The sequence below is a fragment of the Cebidichthys violaceus genome, unplaced genomic scaffold (assembly GCF_023349555.1).
Source record: "Cebidichthys violaceus isolate CVI_PGR_0920_01 unplaced genomic scaffold, fCebVio1.0.p SCAF_15, whole genome shotgun sequence".
Lineage (NCBI taxonomy): Eukaryota > Metazoa > Chordata > Actinopteri > Perciformes > Stichaeidae > Cebidichthys > Cebidichthys violaceus.
The window spans coordinates 3,675,424-3,692,622 of NW_027176318.1; the positions used below are offsets into that span (position 1 = coordinate 3,675,424).

General features: G+C 39.8%; 1 protein-coding gene across 1 annotated transcript; it reads left to right on the forward strand.

Annotated features, from left to right (window-relative positions):
* Positions 1 to 346: 346 nt before the first annotated feature.
* Positions 347 to 6,181, forward strand: chchd7 (coiled-coil-helix-coiled-coil-helix domain containing 7). Its single transcript, XM_068709628.1, has 4 exons — positions 347 to 630; positions 2,720 to 2,779; positions 3,737 to 3,835; positions 5,375 to 6,181. The coding sequence occupies exons 2-4, from the start codon at positions 2,726 to 2,728 to the stop codon at positions 5,477 to 5,479; spliced, it is 258 nt and encodes an 85-aa protein (XP_068565729.1). The 5' UTR covers positions 347 to 630; positions 2,720 to 2,725; the 3' UTR covers positions 5,480 to 6,181.
* Positions 6,182 to 17,199: the final 11,018 nt, after the last annotated feature.

Here is a 17,199-nt window from a genome sequence, read left to right on the forward strand (position 1 = left end):
TTGTGTGTATGCGCTGCGATGCAACCGCACTATGATTTAGCCCCGCCCACTTGAATTCCCGCCTACTTGGATGTTTTGATTTGTGTAAGGCGCTGCCAGTTCCACTTCAATGTCACTTACAGTCCCATTCAGTGAAACTCAGTTTTTTGACTTGCTCGATGTACTGTCAATCGCTTAAATGTGGTTTAGCACAATTTAAAACGATAGGAAGACAAACATTTCAGCCAAGTAATTCTATTGGCTCTCTTTATTGTCAGTCTGCGTTTTTAGGGTTCAGGGGTTCCTATTGGCTGATGTTGCCGTCAGCTATTGATGACGGTGTAGCTGCTTTTCCTGGTGCGCTGTTGCAACAACGAGAGTGGAGTTGTCTCGAGCATGACGGAGAGGTTATATACTGTGTAGCTCCATTAGGTAGCCACATGTTTGCTAGAGTATTGTTGTTCAATAGCATTTTGCTCGCAATCCAATGGGACATCAATGACGGCACGAACTTTGAACAGCCGTTATTAGCATTTGTTTTGGTCCTTTCAAAACCTGGATAATCTTCACTGCTGTGTTGATATCAGGCGCATTCAGCAGTCATTAAGCTACACTCCCGCTGGATCAAAGTGTGTAGCCTGTTTGTAAAAGGTAGGTATCAACTGTCACGTTTCTCATTCTGTCTAAATGAAAAGCTGCTACAAAGTGTCCCGTTAGCCTGTTGGTAATGTCAGGGAAGGTCGGCGTGTTACACTGTAGCAGCGTTATATAGTGGAGGACACCAGTCTCCAGTTCAGTAAGACGTGTTCGTTGTTTAGTATACGACCAACGATATTTTCTACTAAAGAAAGAAACATTTTTAAATTCGGGATACATGTTCCACACTAAGCTGAATTTATTTCGATATTAATTATAAATATTATCTATTTCATTATCATTTTAACGTCACTTGCATACTCCCCTTAAACACAATTTGGTTAGTAATAGCAAAGGCGTAAAAATAAACTGTTAAACAGTAGTAAAGTGACTGTGGCTCTGTGGAGCAGCTAGGCCTTATGAATAGGATGTTTCATAATATTTGGTTTTACATTTACATACACTAAAGTGCTTTTTTTTTGCCTCTGACAGACTCTGATTGTTCCTATTATGTTTCTGACACTGAAGGAGAAGTCTTGGTGGAAACATGAGTGCCAGCCGCTCACAGTTTGCAGTATTGGTCTACAGAAAGCATAGCTTAGGGTTATCTAAAATAGTTTCAGCAGAATATTTAGATGAGTCTGAAAATGTGGATGAGGTCTTTACATTTGATGGTATCCCGTATGTATTTGAGTCAGAGCATAGGGATAAAGAGTCCACATGGAGGCCCTCCACTGCTTACAACTCAGCCAAGAACACAGAGACAAAATAGTGTGAAGTACAGCGTCATGGTTTGAAGAGATGGCTGTATGTGTTGTGCTGCGTCCACAGTGGTGATAATAGTGCCACTGAAAGTCCACCTATTTTACTACGATAGTCTGAGTTTGATTCCTGTATGTTTTCTTTATTTTACGTTTAAAAAGGGCTGAATAGTTCTTCTAATTGACACATGTTTACTCTAACATTCTCCAAAAAAACAAGAATGCCTATGTAGAAACTCACAGAAAGATACATTTCCTCTCTTCCTGTTTTCAACATGAATCTTACACAAGCCTCCAAAGACAAGTCAGATATGTTTTGACGTTGTAATGAAAAACTAGACAAAGATGCCTTCATGAGCACAGCTACGTATTCTCTCGCTAGGTGTCCTAACTACAACATCGACGCATTCAGCTGGCAGTTACCAGTTAACAAGGTCGACCAGTGTTGCCCGGTGCAATGGGTGCTACCACCAACTAGTGCTATATAGGCTCTATTGCTACTAAGCCACAGTTGTAACTAGTGGTGCAGCGGATCATAAACTCAAGGTTCGGATTGGATCTCGGATCAGACTCACGGATTGAAATGGCTCAAAAGGAAAAGGGAGCAAATATAACTTTTAGAGATCCCCTATCAATACTAATTGCAGATCATTGGAACGTTTGGAATCAGGATAGCAACAGTCTATGTTTTATCATTAATAGGCTAGCTGCACTTTTCACTCTCCCAAATTCCAAATAATGTCCCTCCCAGTTCCCCAGAGTCCAAGGTGACGTCTTCAAAATCTTGTGTTGTCCGACCAGCCGTCCAAAGCCAGAGAGATTCACTTCACTGTGAGGTAAAACAGGGTAGAGCAGAAAATGCTCACCTTGGAGAAACAGACACTAGCGAATATTTTAGAATTTTTACTTTATAAATGATTTAGACAGTTACTCTAGTTACAAAAATTGATGACCATTCATTTTCTGTAGAATGACTAATTGATTAATCAATCCTAAATTACATAGCACGTTTGTTAGTTCTCCTTATCATCAGCCAAATGATCAATTCACCGGTGTGCACATGCTGGTAGTGGTGCATCAGAAAATGTTTTTTATTAATTGATTTCAGCCTCTAGCTTCTAAAGATACAAGACATGTTTAGAATGCAAAATTACAATATTACAGTAGGTTCACGTATTTGAAAGTGGCCTTCGTAACAACATATCTGATGATTTTATTAAATATGAAATGAACTGAGCTGTCGAAATCAGTTACAGGTGATAACTACTTGTAATACATACATTCACACACGGAAGAGACCATGTGCAATAACTGAACCTGTTTATATGTCTGTCTTTACACAGGTCCGAATGGATAAAACAGTACGGAAAGTTCGGAATCAGGATAGCAACCCATGCATCGAAGTAAGCTCACTGGCCCTTTACATCCTGCACGCTGTCAAACATCTGTCTGCTGCAGGGATGGGACGGTGTCCATTATGCTGCGTTCACACCAAACGCCAAGTTACTCTCGGGATCTTTTGTGTTTATTTGTCATTCGCGCCAGACGTGGAAACCATTATTAAGCCGTTTATTTCCGCCATCAATCAATCAATGCTTAGTACTTGTTGTGGATGTCCCAGATATCCCGGGAAACAAAACGCCTTTCATAGCATCATCCAGAGGAGCTCCGTGGATTTCATCGAGCTGTATTCACTGTGTCTAGCAAGCCACACGTCGGCTGTTTACTACAGCTGAACACCAGTTAAATAGATTTTGCTGTGATTTAACTGCCATAAATGGACAAAGGGATGCCGAAATAACTACATAATGATGCCAATTTGTAAAAAGTCTGAATTCATGTTTTGTTAGTTCTCTCCGCAAGACGACAAGCAAATAACTTTTAAAATATTTTTTTTCTAAATGGAGCTCGGATCGACCGGTGCTATTCTATGCTAACACTGTAGTGCCTTCATCAGCACTCAACATAACGTCATCGAGGCGTAAATACGGAAGCGTCTTTTCATTGTTTGTACCATATGGTTTATACACATATATTTATATAGTTTGGTCCGGTCTCTACTAATATGAGGTATTGTAGAGCTCTGGGTGGAAACCTATGACTACAATATTTGTTTCCTCTATTTCTGATTCAACAACATCATGAAGTCAGTGATGAGAGGAGGAGAATCTCAGTGCTGATAGGCTGTAAAGACACAAGTGTGACACAAATTTCTCACCCGAGTTGTAAAAGTTCAGATTTCGCGTCTTTGCATTGACTTTGTATGTAATCTCGTCTCGCAGCAAATTTCCTTCGCAATTGGTGTAAACACAGCAGAAGTGTCTCATTGTGTTCTGTTGGTGGAACTTCTTCTCTTTCAGGAAACTGATGCCTCCCAGAAGTGTTTGGGGGCCTACAACTATGATTCGAGGATGTGCTCAGCTTATTTCCAGAGATATAAGAACTGTCGGAAATACTGGGTGAGTGTATGTCTCCAGCGTCAAAGACAACAAACAGAGAAAACTGAAGAATCAAGAGTTGATAAAAAGCGGAGCGTTGTATTTGTGCTTGTACTAGTGAGCCATGACTATAGGCACATTTCAATTGTAAAAGACATGGACTAACTCAACCCTCAAATCAAATTTGGCTCAATATTTCATCAGGAGAGGGCTGAACTACCTCGTGGTCAGCTGTGGAGCAGCTGGTGAAATTATTATCATCTGTAAAATAACATCAACGAACATTAAAGAACTGCAGAATAGAGCGTCATTAGTTTTCAATAATCTTCTAATACTGTGCAGATATCACCAAGTACAAAATGAGCTTTCATGAAGTGTTTGTGAGTAAAATCACACACAACTTTATTTATGAATTAATGGTTTATTCCATAGGGAGAGATACATGCAGCATAGTGCACACAGATGAACTGTAAACAGCACATTGCTGAGTGGAACAGCAAAACCTGTCAACCGTGAAGGACACATTGTGGCCCCCGTCTTTTGTTACATTTTTGAAAAAGAGGTAAAAATTAAACAAAGTATGGTTTACATTTTGTACTACCTTGTCGTTGGCCAGTGCCTTCATCATTTCAAGTGTTGATTGTGAAAAGAAGTATCAGAGCTCACTGGAGAGTCACTCACACACAAGGAAATAGCTCACTGGCAGGCATTCTCCAAGGTTTTATAAATCTGAATATTTTTTTTCCTCCTTTGAACGTACGCAAACATTTAGTGTGGATACTACACTGTTTTATATACAAGGCCCCTGTTCATGGGTGGGAAGACAGCAGCGGGTGTCCTTGATGCTGTAGTAGCGACACCCTCTGGTTGGTCAGAGCGCTGTCCCAGTGAGGGACAGAAGGGAGTGAGAAGGAGCCGCTCACGGCACCGTGACTCTTCAAGGTGTCACATGTCTGTCATCGGTTAGAGAACAGAAGAAAGTCCACTAACGTTAATTAGAAATTCAATTTTTTAAAAAAAAGGGAAAAAGACTCAAGTATTCGCCGTCCTTCTGAATTTACCAAAAGGTTTAATAATCACAATTGAAGCAACAGAGGCTGGGATATCTTGACTTTTAAACCTCTTCGTTACATCATTTTGACACGGTTTTACATGTTAAGAAAAACAACGAGTCACCTTTGACGAGGGCGGAGCTGCAACCTTTCTGAAACCCTGTTAGCGCGACTCAAGTCTGAACTGAATGCTGTCACAGCAGCACACAAGCTTCAGTATGCAGAGACACAACAATACATGCACGTCTTGTAATAAATGTATCCATTAATTAGCCAATTATTAGCTGTAGAGGAGATTCTTCTTAGATTTCAGATCAGTCTTTACAAATATTTTTTCGTAAGAGGTTTTGTTGTTTTCTTTTATGCCAACTGTGAGGATTGTGGTCCTATATGGAACACAACTGTATCTTTAAGAGTTTCTACTAATAATGCACAATTTATAATAAGGTACAGTTAGTCATATGTTTTAATGGACTGCAGCTAAGCATGTTGTGTTTGCCTCCTTCAGCACAGCATTATGCTACAGAGGAGAAGAGACGGTGTGAAACCCGACATGCCCACTGCTGCAGAGAGGCAAGAGATGCTCGCTGCTATCGGAGGCAAACCATACTGAGAGTCAGCAAGGTAACAAAGAGACATGGCGAGGACATTTACTACACGCCGACACACTGTGGTGATACCGCTACAATGCTTTGGCTGGTTACACTGTGACTCAAGGCCTGACCTGTCCTCAAACTCAGGTTGTGTGGAAGTGACCATCTGTAATAAAATGAAAAGAAAAGGGTATTATTATTGTTTATTGATGTTTATGATCGTTGGACTGACACTACATGAAATGAGTTAAGAGCTTTTGGTTTGAAGGAAAACGTCCTGTACAACTGAGATCCTGTTTTGTGCAGATTTCATCATGAATAGTCAAGGTCCTTAACAGGTGGACACCCAAGAGCACAACTGTATATTGACAACATGCAACTGTGTGAAGGGTTTCTCCATCTATGACATCTAAAGCAACCTGTGTGATGGGCGTCTGTCATCTGTCTAACCTTAATAAAATGGGAGTATTGTATCCATGTGATTGTTTCACTAATTTGATTAGTTTGAGTTCATTCTGTTTTTGTCCTTACTTCTTGTGTTGTGTGTTTTTTGTAGTCCTGTATCATTCTAAGCTGTCAGGTCTCAGAACGCTCGTGTTGTGAGGCTCTTGATTGTGACGGGCCAGTTGAACAGAGATTTTACAAACCAGCGCCTTCAAAATGTATCAGTGTTCTCCTTTTAGTAATTCGATTTTGAATGAATAAATTATTAGATATTGTTATTGCGCACATCATTACTTGTATTTTCTTTATGTATGTATATGTATAACTGTCAAGTGTGTATGATCATAATTGTATGAGAGATATATAAGAGAAGCCTGACCGCAGCACCTCAATCATCAAAGGAAGGAAACAGGCTCTTATGTATTTTGTGCTTTTATTGATTTTATAAGAGATAACATCATAAACATTGGCTACATTTTAGAGATATGGCGATCTGAAAGCTTGTTATAGAGTCATGGTACCCAAAGCCAGAGTGAACAATAATCAGATGATTGACAATTTTACTGATTCCATTTGCTGTTTGTATGAAAAAATGAAAGTTCATTAGTTTAGTGAGACAGATGTTTGTTTTTTGAAGTACATAAAGACATCATCCCCAAATAACACAATTGTGCTCTGCTTGAGTCAAGGGCTCAATGAAAATCATTAAGAGACTGGGGGACAGACAGCACCCAATTCTAGAGAGACAGCAAGACCCTCCTTGTGGCACTGGCACCTCAGTGGCACCTCAGTGGCACCTCAGCAGCAAGCGGCAGTCAGGCGTCAGGACTGTGGCTAGCGAGCGGCACCCGACCTGAATAAGCTGCCGAGCTGAGCGGGTGGAGCCACATTTCCTGAGAACACCCGTTGTTGTCACGATAGGATTTTGATTAAACTATATTACGAACTGTATTGCATCAAACAATCCACAGATTAATTGAAAAGTTGATTATTGATGTGTACATGAATATTAAATCGCGTGTAGTCTACTATTGTTGCTAACATACTCCCATCGACCCACGATTATTTATTTCTATTTATTTCTTTTTCTTCTAATGTTACCCTGGTATGTGCTTGCACTATAGACTAACAGTTGTCTTGCATACGGTCATTCTGTTGCCTTGACTTTTATTAGCAACAGTTTGAGCTTAGACTACGTGGCTGGTGGACTGGAATAACAGGCATGAAATTATATAGATTTCGCCAAGCAGTAAGTCTCCATTACTCCATTAGTAATAGAATACCTGGATGTGAAGAATTAGCTGAATACGTGAGAATTATATACTAATTCGATCTGATGAGTTATCTTTGACTGGAAATAACAGATAAAATGAAACGGTGAGCAGTAAAATAGCCATTGAGCCAACCTCCAGTTATATGCATGAATCGAGAATGTGGGCAGGCATGATTTTGGAATAATTTAGATGCTTAACGATACAATGATAGCAGATTATGATAGCAGATTATGATAGCAGGCAACGAAATGAAAGTAATAGCAAAAGCTCCAACACCAGTTAAAACATGATTTACAAGGGATTAAAGGCACACTTAAAGAAGTATGGGCAGAGTCTTATCAATCAATTTATCTATACTTATTGTATAGAGCGGGTCCAGAGGGAACTCTATGTGGACCTGACATGAATGTTAGTCAGTCCTGATGGGCAGGTACCTTGCGTGTTAGCCCCTGTCATCAGTGTATGAATGTGTATGAATGGGTGAATGATGACATGTAGCGTTAGTTGTAGTGTAGATCGGAAGACTAGAAAAGCTCTATACAAGTAGAGTCCATTTACCATTTACTAACCCCCCCAATACTGCAACGTATGTGATTCCGCTAACAGATCCCCAATGCTGCTGCTGCTGCATTGAATATGTGACATACCATTAAAGAATAAAGTTACCGGCTTGTGAGGTCAAAAGGACTATGATGCAAAGACTGGGGTTACGATGGATTAAAATGCAATATATGTAAATAACCTTTATTTAACTAAGAAGACCCACACTGAGATTAAAACCTTGTTAATGGTGAGACCTAGCCAAGACAGGGTTAAATAGCAGCATCCAACACAGGACAGGACAACAGTATGAGGGCACACATCTTTGAACTGTTTTCTTTGGCTCGGGGGTTTGCCATTAAGAGGAGAGAGCGGAGAGTGATATACAGGTGAAACTCGAAAAATTAGAATATTGTGCAAAAGTTCATTTATTTCAATAACTCAACTTTAAAGGTGAAACTAATATATTACATAGACAAATTACATGCAAAGCAAGATATTTCAAGCCTTTATTTGTTATAATTTTGATGATTATGGCTTACAGCTTATGAAAACCTCAAATTCAAAATCTCAGAAAATTAGAATATTACATGAAATCAATCAAAAAAGGATTTTAAATACAGAAATGTCGGCCCTCTGAAAAGTATAATCATGCATATGTACTCAGTACTTGGTTTGGGCCCCTTTTGCCTGAATTACTGCCTCAATGCGGCGTGGCATGGATGCGATCAGCCTGTGGCACTGCTGAGGTGTTATGGAAGACCAGGATGCTTCAATAGCAGCCTTCAGCTCTTCTGCATTGTTCGGTCTCATGTCTTTCATCTTTCTCTTGGCGATGCCCCATAGATTCTCTATGGGGTTCAGGTCAGGTGAGTTTGCTGGCCAATCAAGCACAGTAATCCCATGGTCATTGAACCAGGTTTTGGTACTTTTGGCAGTGTGGGCAGGTGCTAAGTCCTGCTGGAAAATAAAGTCAGCGTCTCCATAAAGCTTGTCTGCTGAAGGAACCATGAAGTGCTCTAAAATTTCCTGGTAGACGGTTGCATGACCCTGGACTTAATAAAGCACAGTGGACCAACACCAGCAGATGACATGGCTCCCCAAATCAACACTGACTGTGGAAACTTCACACTGGACTTTAAGCATCTTGGATTGTGTGCCTCTCCATTCTTCCTCCAGACTCTGGGACCTTGGTTTCTAAATGAGATGCAAAATTTGCTCTCATCAGAGAAGAGGACTTTGGACCACTGAGCAACAGACCAGTTCTTTTTTTCTTTAGCCCAGGTAAGACGCTTCTGGCGTTGTTTGTTATTCAGGAGCGGCTTCACAAGAGGAATACGACATGTGAAGCCCATGTCCAGGATCCGTCTGTGTGTGGTGGCTCTTGATGCAGCAACTCCAGCCCCAGTCCACTCCTTGTGAAGCTCTCCCACACTTTTGAATGGCCTTTTCCTGACAATCCTCTCCAGGATGCGGTCATCCCTGCTGCTTGTGCACCTTTTTCTTCCACTTAACTTTCTATTAATGTGCTTTGATATAGCACTTTGAGAACATCCAACTTCTCTTGCAATTACCTTTTGAGGCTTTCCCTCCTTGTGGAGGGTGTCGATGATGGTTTTCTGCACAACAGTCAGGTCAGCAGTCTTCCCCATGATTGTGAATTCTACTGAACCATACTGAGAGACAATTTAAAGGCTCAGGAACCCTTTGCAGGTGTTTTTGATTAATTAGCTGATTAGAGTGTGACACTTTGAAATAAAGGCTTGGAATATCTCACTTTGCATGTAATAAGTCTATATGATATATTAGTTTCACCTTTTTAGTTGAATTACTGAAATAAATGAACTTTTGCATGATATTCAAATTTTTCAAGTTTCACCTGTACTAGAGAGGAAAGGGGAGAGAAAGAGGGACATTCAGCCAAAGGCCCTGATTCAATTTGAACAAGGGCTGCTCAGGTAAGATTCAGCCTTGGTGCATAGGGTGCACCTTCATTTGTATTTATTTTTTGATCCTACTATTCACCTGAAAAGATTTGTGACACATCTGACCGCAGACAGACAAGCAACTGGCAAAGTTCTAAAGAAATTTTTTCCATGATTTTACACAAGGTGAAACCAATACCAGCCACCCACTAAGGCGACTGGTAATGAGTACTTAGCCAAGATTTAACAGATTATAATATTTAAAAAAAAATGCTTTCAATGATCTGAAAGATTGTGACCGGAAAGACGTGAATGTAATGTCCGAGGTCAGCTATGACCAGAAAAACATGTTATCGAAGAGGACAGTGAGCAGCGACGTAGCTGTGAAGCGAAAGGTTCACCACCAGTTATATGCATATGTATGTGGAATCCGAGCGAGGCACATTTACGGAGCGAGCGCTTTCACTACCACCTGAAAGGTTGCAATGATGACTTGTGTGGCAGTTAGCTGCGTGATGCTATGACATGAATCGTGAAGTGGAATGCTCACATTTGACAAATTCTTACGACTGATTTACTCATGAGAGTGAGGCGTTTGTCTTTCTGTCGCTGGCCACAGACGTGAGAGCTTCCGCAGTCAGATATCTCACACGATGCAGATTACATCAAATCTGGAGTAGAGGGAGACCAGAGGCTGAGAACCACTGACCGTGATATCCTTCAAAAGCCCACCAATGGAAAATAAGTCACAACTTCCGAGTAAAAAGAAAATCACCGGCACACCATGGAAGATAGTTGCTGTTATGCCAACTGAGCATGCTTATAGTGGTTTGTGATGAGGTCAGCAATGACCAGGGCACTTTGTTGAATGATGCCGGCAGAATCCTGCTGATGGTCTTCATGAGCTGCGCCGATTCGGATAACTTCTGAGCATGTCATGAATGGCCGTGCCTTTAGGTAAGTAAATAGTAAACTGTAAATAGACTGTTCTAGTCTTCCGACCACTCAAAGCGCTTTAACACTACATGTCTTCATTCACCCATTCACACTCATTCATACACTGATAGCAGGGGCTACCATGCAAGATGCTACCTGCCCATCCGGACTGTCTAATCAATCATACACTGCAAAAACAGTCTGCGGGAGCAATTTGGGGTTAAGTGTTTTGCCCAAGAACACATCAGCATGGACTAAAGGAGCCGGGATTAAACCTCCGATCCTCTGATTGAAGGACAACCCTGTCTAACATTAATTTTTCCACATTTAAAAAACTCATTTTAGAATAACAGTTTAAGAACACCCAAGAGCTCACCCTCAGAAATATTAAGAGGCCAAACCTGGCACATTTCAGGCCCACCAAGAAAACACTGCTTCGACTGAGCCTAAAGAAAAACACTGTTTTTGATCAACCCTACAAAGAAGATTATATCGTTTTTAAACAGTGATAGTACAATTAATAGTAATAGCAACAGTAAACAGCATAATTTCACTGTCTACTAGTTATCGCTGTAGCTTTGCGAGCTCCCACGAGGCGCATGCTTTTCGTCGGACAGGCAGCTCAACACCTGTGCAAGGCCGAGATCCTCCTTGTGGCACTGGCACCGCAGTGGCTAGTCTGTGGCAAGCGTCAGTCAGGCGTCAGGACTGTGGCATCTCAGTGACTAGTCAGTGGCACTTCAGCGGCAAGCGTCAGTCAGGCGTCAGTCAGGTGCCACAACTGTGGCAAGCGAGCGACACTCGTTCGGCACCCGTCAATAAGCTGCCGAGCTGAGCCACATTTCCTGAGAGCACCCACTGTTGTTACGATAGGTCAGCTGCCATAAATCAGTTTTATCATCATAGTAGATTCTAATTAACTGGAGAAAAAACTTGTTTTCTAACACGTAGATCATAAACCCCTGAATATAAACAGCACCCATTGAAATCGGATGGGAAATGTAACTCAGTAACGGTCCGAATAAGTCAATCTATGTAGCTGGCTTATAACGGTATGCCTGTGAGCAACCAGGTTAAACTTTTACTTTATTTAAATACTTCCGCCATCAACGTCATGATTTAGACCGATTTGAAATAAAAATACAATCTTTACTGTCTTTATTATTAGGCCTTAATAGTCAAAGATTACCAGCTGCAATAATCAATAACTAATACGTTTTTCACTCTTTTTTGTTTGTTTTTCACTTTTTCGTGACATCCAAGCATCTACAGAGTGCCAAATGACCCTGACAAGTGGTTATGCCTAAATTTTCGAATCATTAAAAAAAAAAAGTAATATTTTCACTCTTCCTCTGCTTATATGTAGGTGTCATTATGTGCCACAAGCTGCCAGTGCCAACAGTTGTCACAGGAGTGTCGCCAGTAGTCAGAGCAGTGCCACTAGGCGTCAGAGGATTGTTGCCCCTCTGGTCCGTGTACGTTTTGATAGTCTGTTTTATGGATTATTTGGGTTTTTTTTCTTTTGAAGAGCGACGCAAAGTAAGACAGGTAGTCCGGAAGTAAACAAATCTCAAAATAAAAGTGAAGGCAATAGAATGACCGTATGCAAGTCAACTGTTAGTCTATGGTGCAAGCACACACCAAGGTAACATTAGAAGAAAAAATAAATAAATATAAATAAATAAACGTGGGCCGATGGGAGTATGCTAGCAACAATAGTTGACTACATGCGATTTAATATTAATTTATCCATTAATTATTATCCAATAATAATCTTCTACTACTTTTCGATTAATCTGTTTATTGTTTGATTCAATACAGTTCGTAATATAGTTTAATCAAAATCCTATCGTGACAACAATGAGTGTTGTCAGGAAATGTGGCTCCACCCGCTCAGCTCGGCAGCTTATTAACGAGTGCCGAACGAGTGCCGAACGAACGAGCGCCGAACGACTGCCGAACGAGCGCCGAACGACTGCCACAGTTGTGGCACCTGACTGACGCTTGCCGCTGAAGTGCCACTGAGGTGCCAGTGCCACAAGGAGGATCTCGCTGTCTCTCCAACACCTGCCGAGCTGCTGCTCACACGCGCCGTCGCCACACCGGTGTTGTCTCGAAGTCAGTTTACTGCCGACATGTTTCACCTCAACAGCTAGAGGACCGCTACCGGAGACACACGGACTTCAACACAAGAGCTCACGCTCTCAGGTAGGCTATCATTAACCTCAGCCCTCATCTTTCAGCCGGGACCGGAACTTTACAGGGTTTCTTTTGCTCGCCACATATTAATAATAGCGGACTCCCAGCAACACACTCCCAACTAAACATTATCTATTCACTAGGTAGGCGAACAGCATTTTAAAGAGCAGGTTAACGGATTGTTAGAGCCTTTTAAACTGCAGGTTAAAGGATTGTTACAGCCTTTTAAACTGCAGGTTAAAGGATTGTTACAGTATTTAAACTACGGGTTAAAGGATTGTTACAGGATTTAAACTACAGGTTAACGGATTGTTACAGCCTTTTAAACTACAGGTTAAAGGATTGTTACAGCCTTTTAAACTACAGGTTAACGGATTATTACAGCCTTTTAAACTACAGGTTAACGGATTGTTACAGGATTTTAAACTGCAGGTTAACGGATTGTTACAGGATTTTAAACTGCAGGTTAACTAATTGTTACAGCCTTTTAAACTACAGGTTAACGGATTGTTACAGCTTTTTAAACTGCAGGTTAACGAATTGTTACAGCCTTTTAAACTGCAGGTTAACGGATCGTTACAGCTTTTTAAACTGCAGGTTAACAGATCGTTACAGCCTTTTAAACTGCAGGTTAACGGATTGTTACAGCCTTTTAAACTACAGGTTAACGGATTGTTACAGCCTTTTAAACTGCAGGTTAACGGATTGTTACAGCCTTTTAAACTGCAGGTTAACGGATTGTTACAGCCTTTTAAACTGCAGGTTAACGGATTGTTACAGGATTTTAAACTGCAGGTTAACGGATTGTTACAGGATTTTAAACTGCAGGTTAACGGATTGTTACAGGATTTTAAACTGCAGGTTAACGGATTGTTACAGCCTTTTAAACTGCAGGTTAACGGATTGTTACAGCCTTTTAAACTGCAGGTTAACGGATTGTTACAGGATTTTAAACTGCAGGTTAACGGATTGTTACAGGATTTTAAACTGCAGGTTAACGGATTGTTACAGCCTTTTAAACTGCAGGTTAACGGATTGTTACAGCCTTTTAAACTGCAGGTTAACGGATTGTTACAGCCTTTTTAACTGCAGGTTAACAGATTGTTACAGCCTTTTAAACTACAGGTTAACAACCTGCAGCTGTAACAAACCTGCAGTGTAAAATGCTGTTCGCCTACCAGGTGAATAGATCATGTTCAGTTCTGAGACATTGAAGTTAGTTGCTTAATTGTTCTTTTTAGATATGGTAGCTCCACATTCACCTCAACCACCGGGTTATCTGTGATGATTCTGCAAAACCACCTAGTTTCTAATGATTTTTTGCCTCATTTTTATTCTTCTAACAGAATGTCTTTAACATCAAAACCATGTATGAAGAAGGGGTCCTGTTTTCTTTGCACAACCCAGACTTATAGTTAAGGCTACTTTACTGAATTCACAGACAGACAATAAAGTTTATCATCTATCTATCTATACTGAAGTGCTTCTCCTGAGAAGGATGATAGTTTGGTTCAGGAGCCCCCCACACTGCTCAGTAGGTAACGTGGGGTTTACTCTGGGCAGTCTACTGTCTACAGTCTACATCACAGTCTCAATAAAAACACTTAATTTGGAAATTATTTTTCAACCTCCATTTCTTGTTATGAGTGAGTTTTGATACAGTAGCCATATAAAAATGGATAAACAAATACTCCTTTAATAGCTGTACCACAAATATTATTGTTCATTATTAAAGAATTAATCCACAATCCTAATTTTGACATGAAAAAGAAAAAAGTAAATTGGTGATTTTCATCTGCAAGGAAACATATTTGATTTCTGTATCACAAATCTAAAAATGTAAAACTATGGACAGAGGTTTCTTTTAGTTTGACATATTTTGCAGCACAGCTTTTTTGTTTCCTCATTTTGGACGTGAGTTCATGCTTGTTTTGGTAAATTCGAGCTTGACATATGCCTGTTTGAAAGCAACTAGCTGGAACAGATTTTGCCTGATATGCAGATTATTACTTTACAGGAGTAGTTAAAAATGCAATCCCTAAATTCTACAGACCCAAACTCTTTTATCTTGTAGGAGTTAATCAAATTCACCCACACCCTGTTAGCCCCCTGTTTACTTTGACACAATCTGTGTAACACACACACTGTACCAAGGGATATTTGTGCTGCTGTCATTCCAAGGCACCACACATGAAACCATCTTGTGCAAGGTCTACACTCAGTCTACATAGGGATAAAACGTTATTAGGGCATTAACATGTCAACTTTAGAAAACCTGTAATGCATAACATTATATTTGATTACTTTAATGTTATCCCTGGAATCATGGGTTATCTACAGATCATCTGTTTAAGTCATAAAACATTAAACATTTAGGAACCCAAACAGCATCAGCAGCAGGTCTGGGTATGTTTTGAAATTCCATCACCGTCATCTTGGCCATCTGTACGAATGGCAAAACAACGCACCATGTATGAGTGCACACAGTAAAACAGCGTGTTGCTTAATCCATCATAAAGTCAACATGTCGCATATGATGGTGTCATCTCTGTAGGTGTGGTTTATCTGGTCAGGCTGCCACTTGATGTTTACCCAGCCCTCCTTTCTCAGTCTATTCCGGCACATCTTGAACTACTGTCTACAGGACCAAAGGACAATCAGTTTTGGTCTATATTTGCGCTTACTCTATGGCTTTACTAAATGTGTGTACAACCTATTTGTTTCACATAATCTATTTAATATTACTCAAATCTGTGGCCAGCCTTTCTGGTGTCCTCAACTTCATCCACAAAAATATGGTTTGATAGCAAGAGAATTCCAAGTGTGACTAAAAAAACCTAACAAGCCATTTGAAATAGGTACATTTTACCATTCTACTTAAAGTATTGAATGAATTGACAGCTATCATACTGAATCAAAGAAGACTGACATCTTTAGAGCAGCAGTACTGACCACCAATGGGATCCATGTCAATGATCCAAGTGCTCTGTTTGGACAATAATTTCATTATTTCAAAATATTTTTCACTTAAATAAAGATGAAGACCATGGTGACATTTAAAACTAAATAGTTTTTTTCAGACCAATTACAAGTACTTACATTTTAGTACTTGCCGATACTGAGTACTGATATGAGTACTTGATAATACCACCTTTGATGCTGGGATTTGAACATTCAACATTATGTTTTCCTGAAACAAAAAGACTTGCACTTTTAATAAAACGTTTATTAAATAGTAATGTTGATTTAGATGTATTTACCTGATTAAGTGTAGTTATAAATCTTTAAGGCAGCTTAAAATGCTAAAACCATGATCCATAAGCAGCTGTATACTAACCACAAACTCCCAGTGCACATTTATTATGTTGACAAATCCAATGGCTCCATCATAGTCATAAAATGAGATCTGATACAATGTGTGAAAATAGAAAAAGAACTGTATTTTTTCTGTGAGTTAAAAGCAAAACAAACATTTCATGTAGACAGAATACATTTTATATTTTACTCCACAGGTCTAAACATAAAAAGGGAACATATTTCAAATGTTTTGTTTGAAAAATACATTATTACATTAAGGATTACATTAACGATGTGTGCACACAATATGAATTATTCAGTTTACTACCTGAAGCCTATTGACAACTCAACAGACTACAATACTAAAGTGATAAAAAATATAATACATGATTGCAGTTGTGATTCCTGAGAATTGAGGATGGCTGTAATGTAACTTTCACCTTTTGGGGAAAGTGTAGGAATCATACATACATGTCAGGTAATGTAGAGGTTAAAGTTAAGTCATGTTGAATTTCTGCAACACTTTTGCTGGGACTGGTTTTTACAAAATCAACTCCAGACCATGTGGCCTGGCTGACACTCTTCTTGGATATCATATTAGCAGTACAATTTAGAAGTTTTCAAATATTTTTTGAAGGATTGATGCATCGAAAGATGGGTTAATTTGAGATTAAGTATCTAGTACATGAACAGTTTCAATGAAAAACTCTCCTCGCCTAAGATGAGTTCATCAGACCTCAAACTTAAATACCAGTGCCATATAAGAGTTTGGTGAAATAAGTCTGTTTTAAGTGTTTACTTAAAGTGTACAGTAAATGTATGTAATTAATTTGTAAGAGTCCGAGTCAGTGGGGGTCCCTGGCTTTGTTGATGAGCCCGACTGAAAACAAAAAGAAAATGTTTTTGTGACGCAAGGTTTTGGTCGTGAAAGAACTCAAACAGATTTAATCTAGGGTTCAACATGTCTTACTTACAACAGCCTCAACAACTGCAGTTGGTTTGTCATCTCAAAGGGCATCAACCTTCAAGCATACGATCAATACAGCTGTAATCACTTTGGACAGCATTTGCTAACTCATTCTGAAATGTTTCAATACTCTGGCTGCAAATACCGTCCGGGTAAAG

Bases quoted from the DNA above. Each gene is read 5' to 3' on its own strand.
- chchd7 (XM_068709628.1), top strand. From the start codon at position 2,726: ATGGATAAAACAGTACGGAAAGTTCGGAATCAGGATAGCAACCCATGC. The intron at 2,780-3,736 runs GTAAGCTCACTG...CTTCTCTTTCAG, and splicing joins ATAGCAACCCATGCATCGAA to GAAACTGATGCCTCCCAGAA. The intron at 3,836-5,374 runs GTGAGTGTATGT...TGCCTCCTTCAG, and splicing joins AGAACTGTCGGAAATACTGG to CACAGCATTATGCTACAGAG.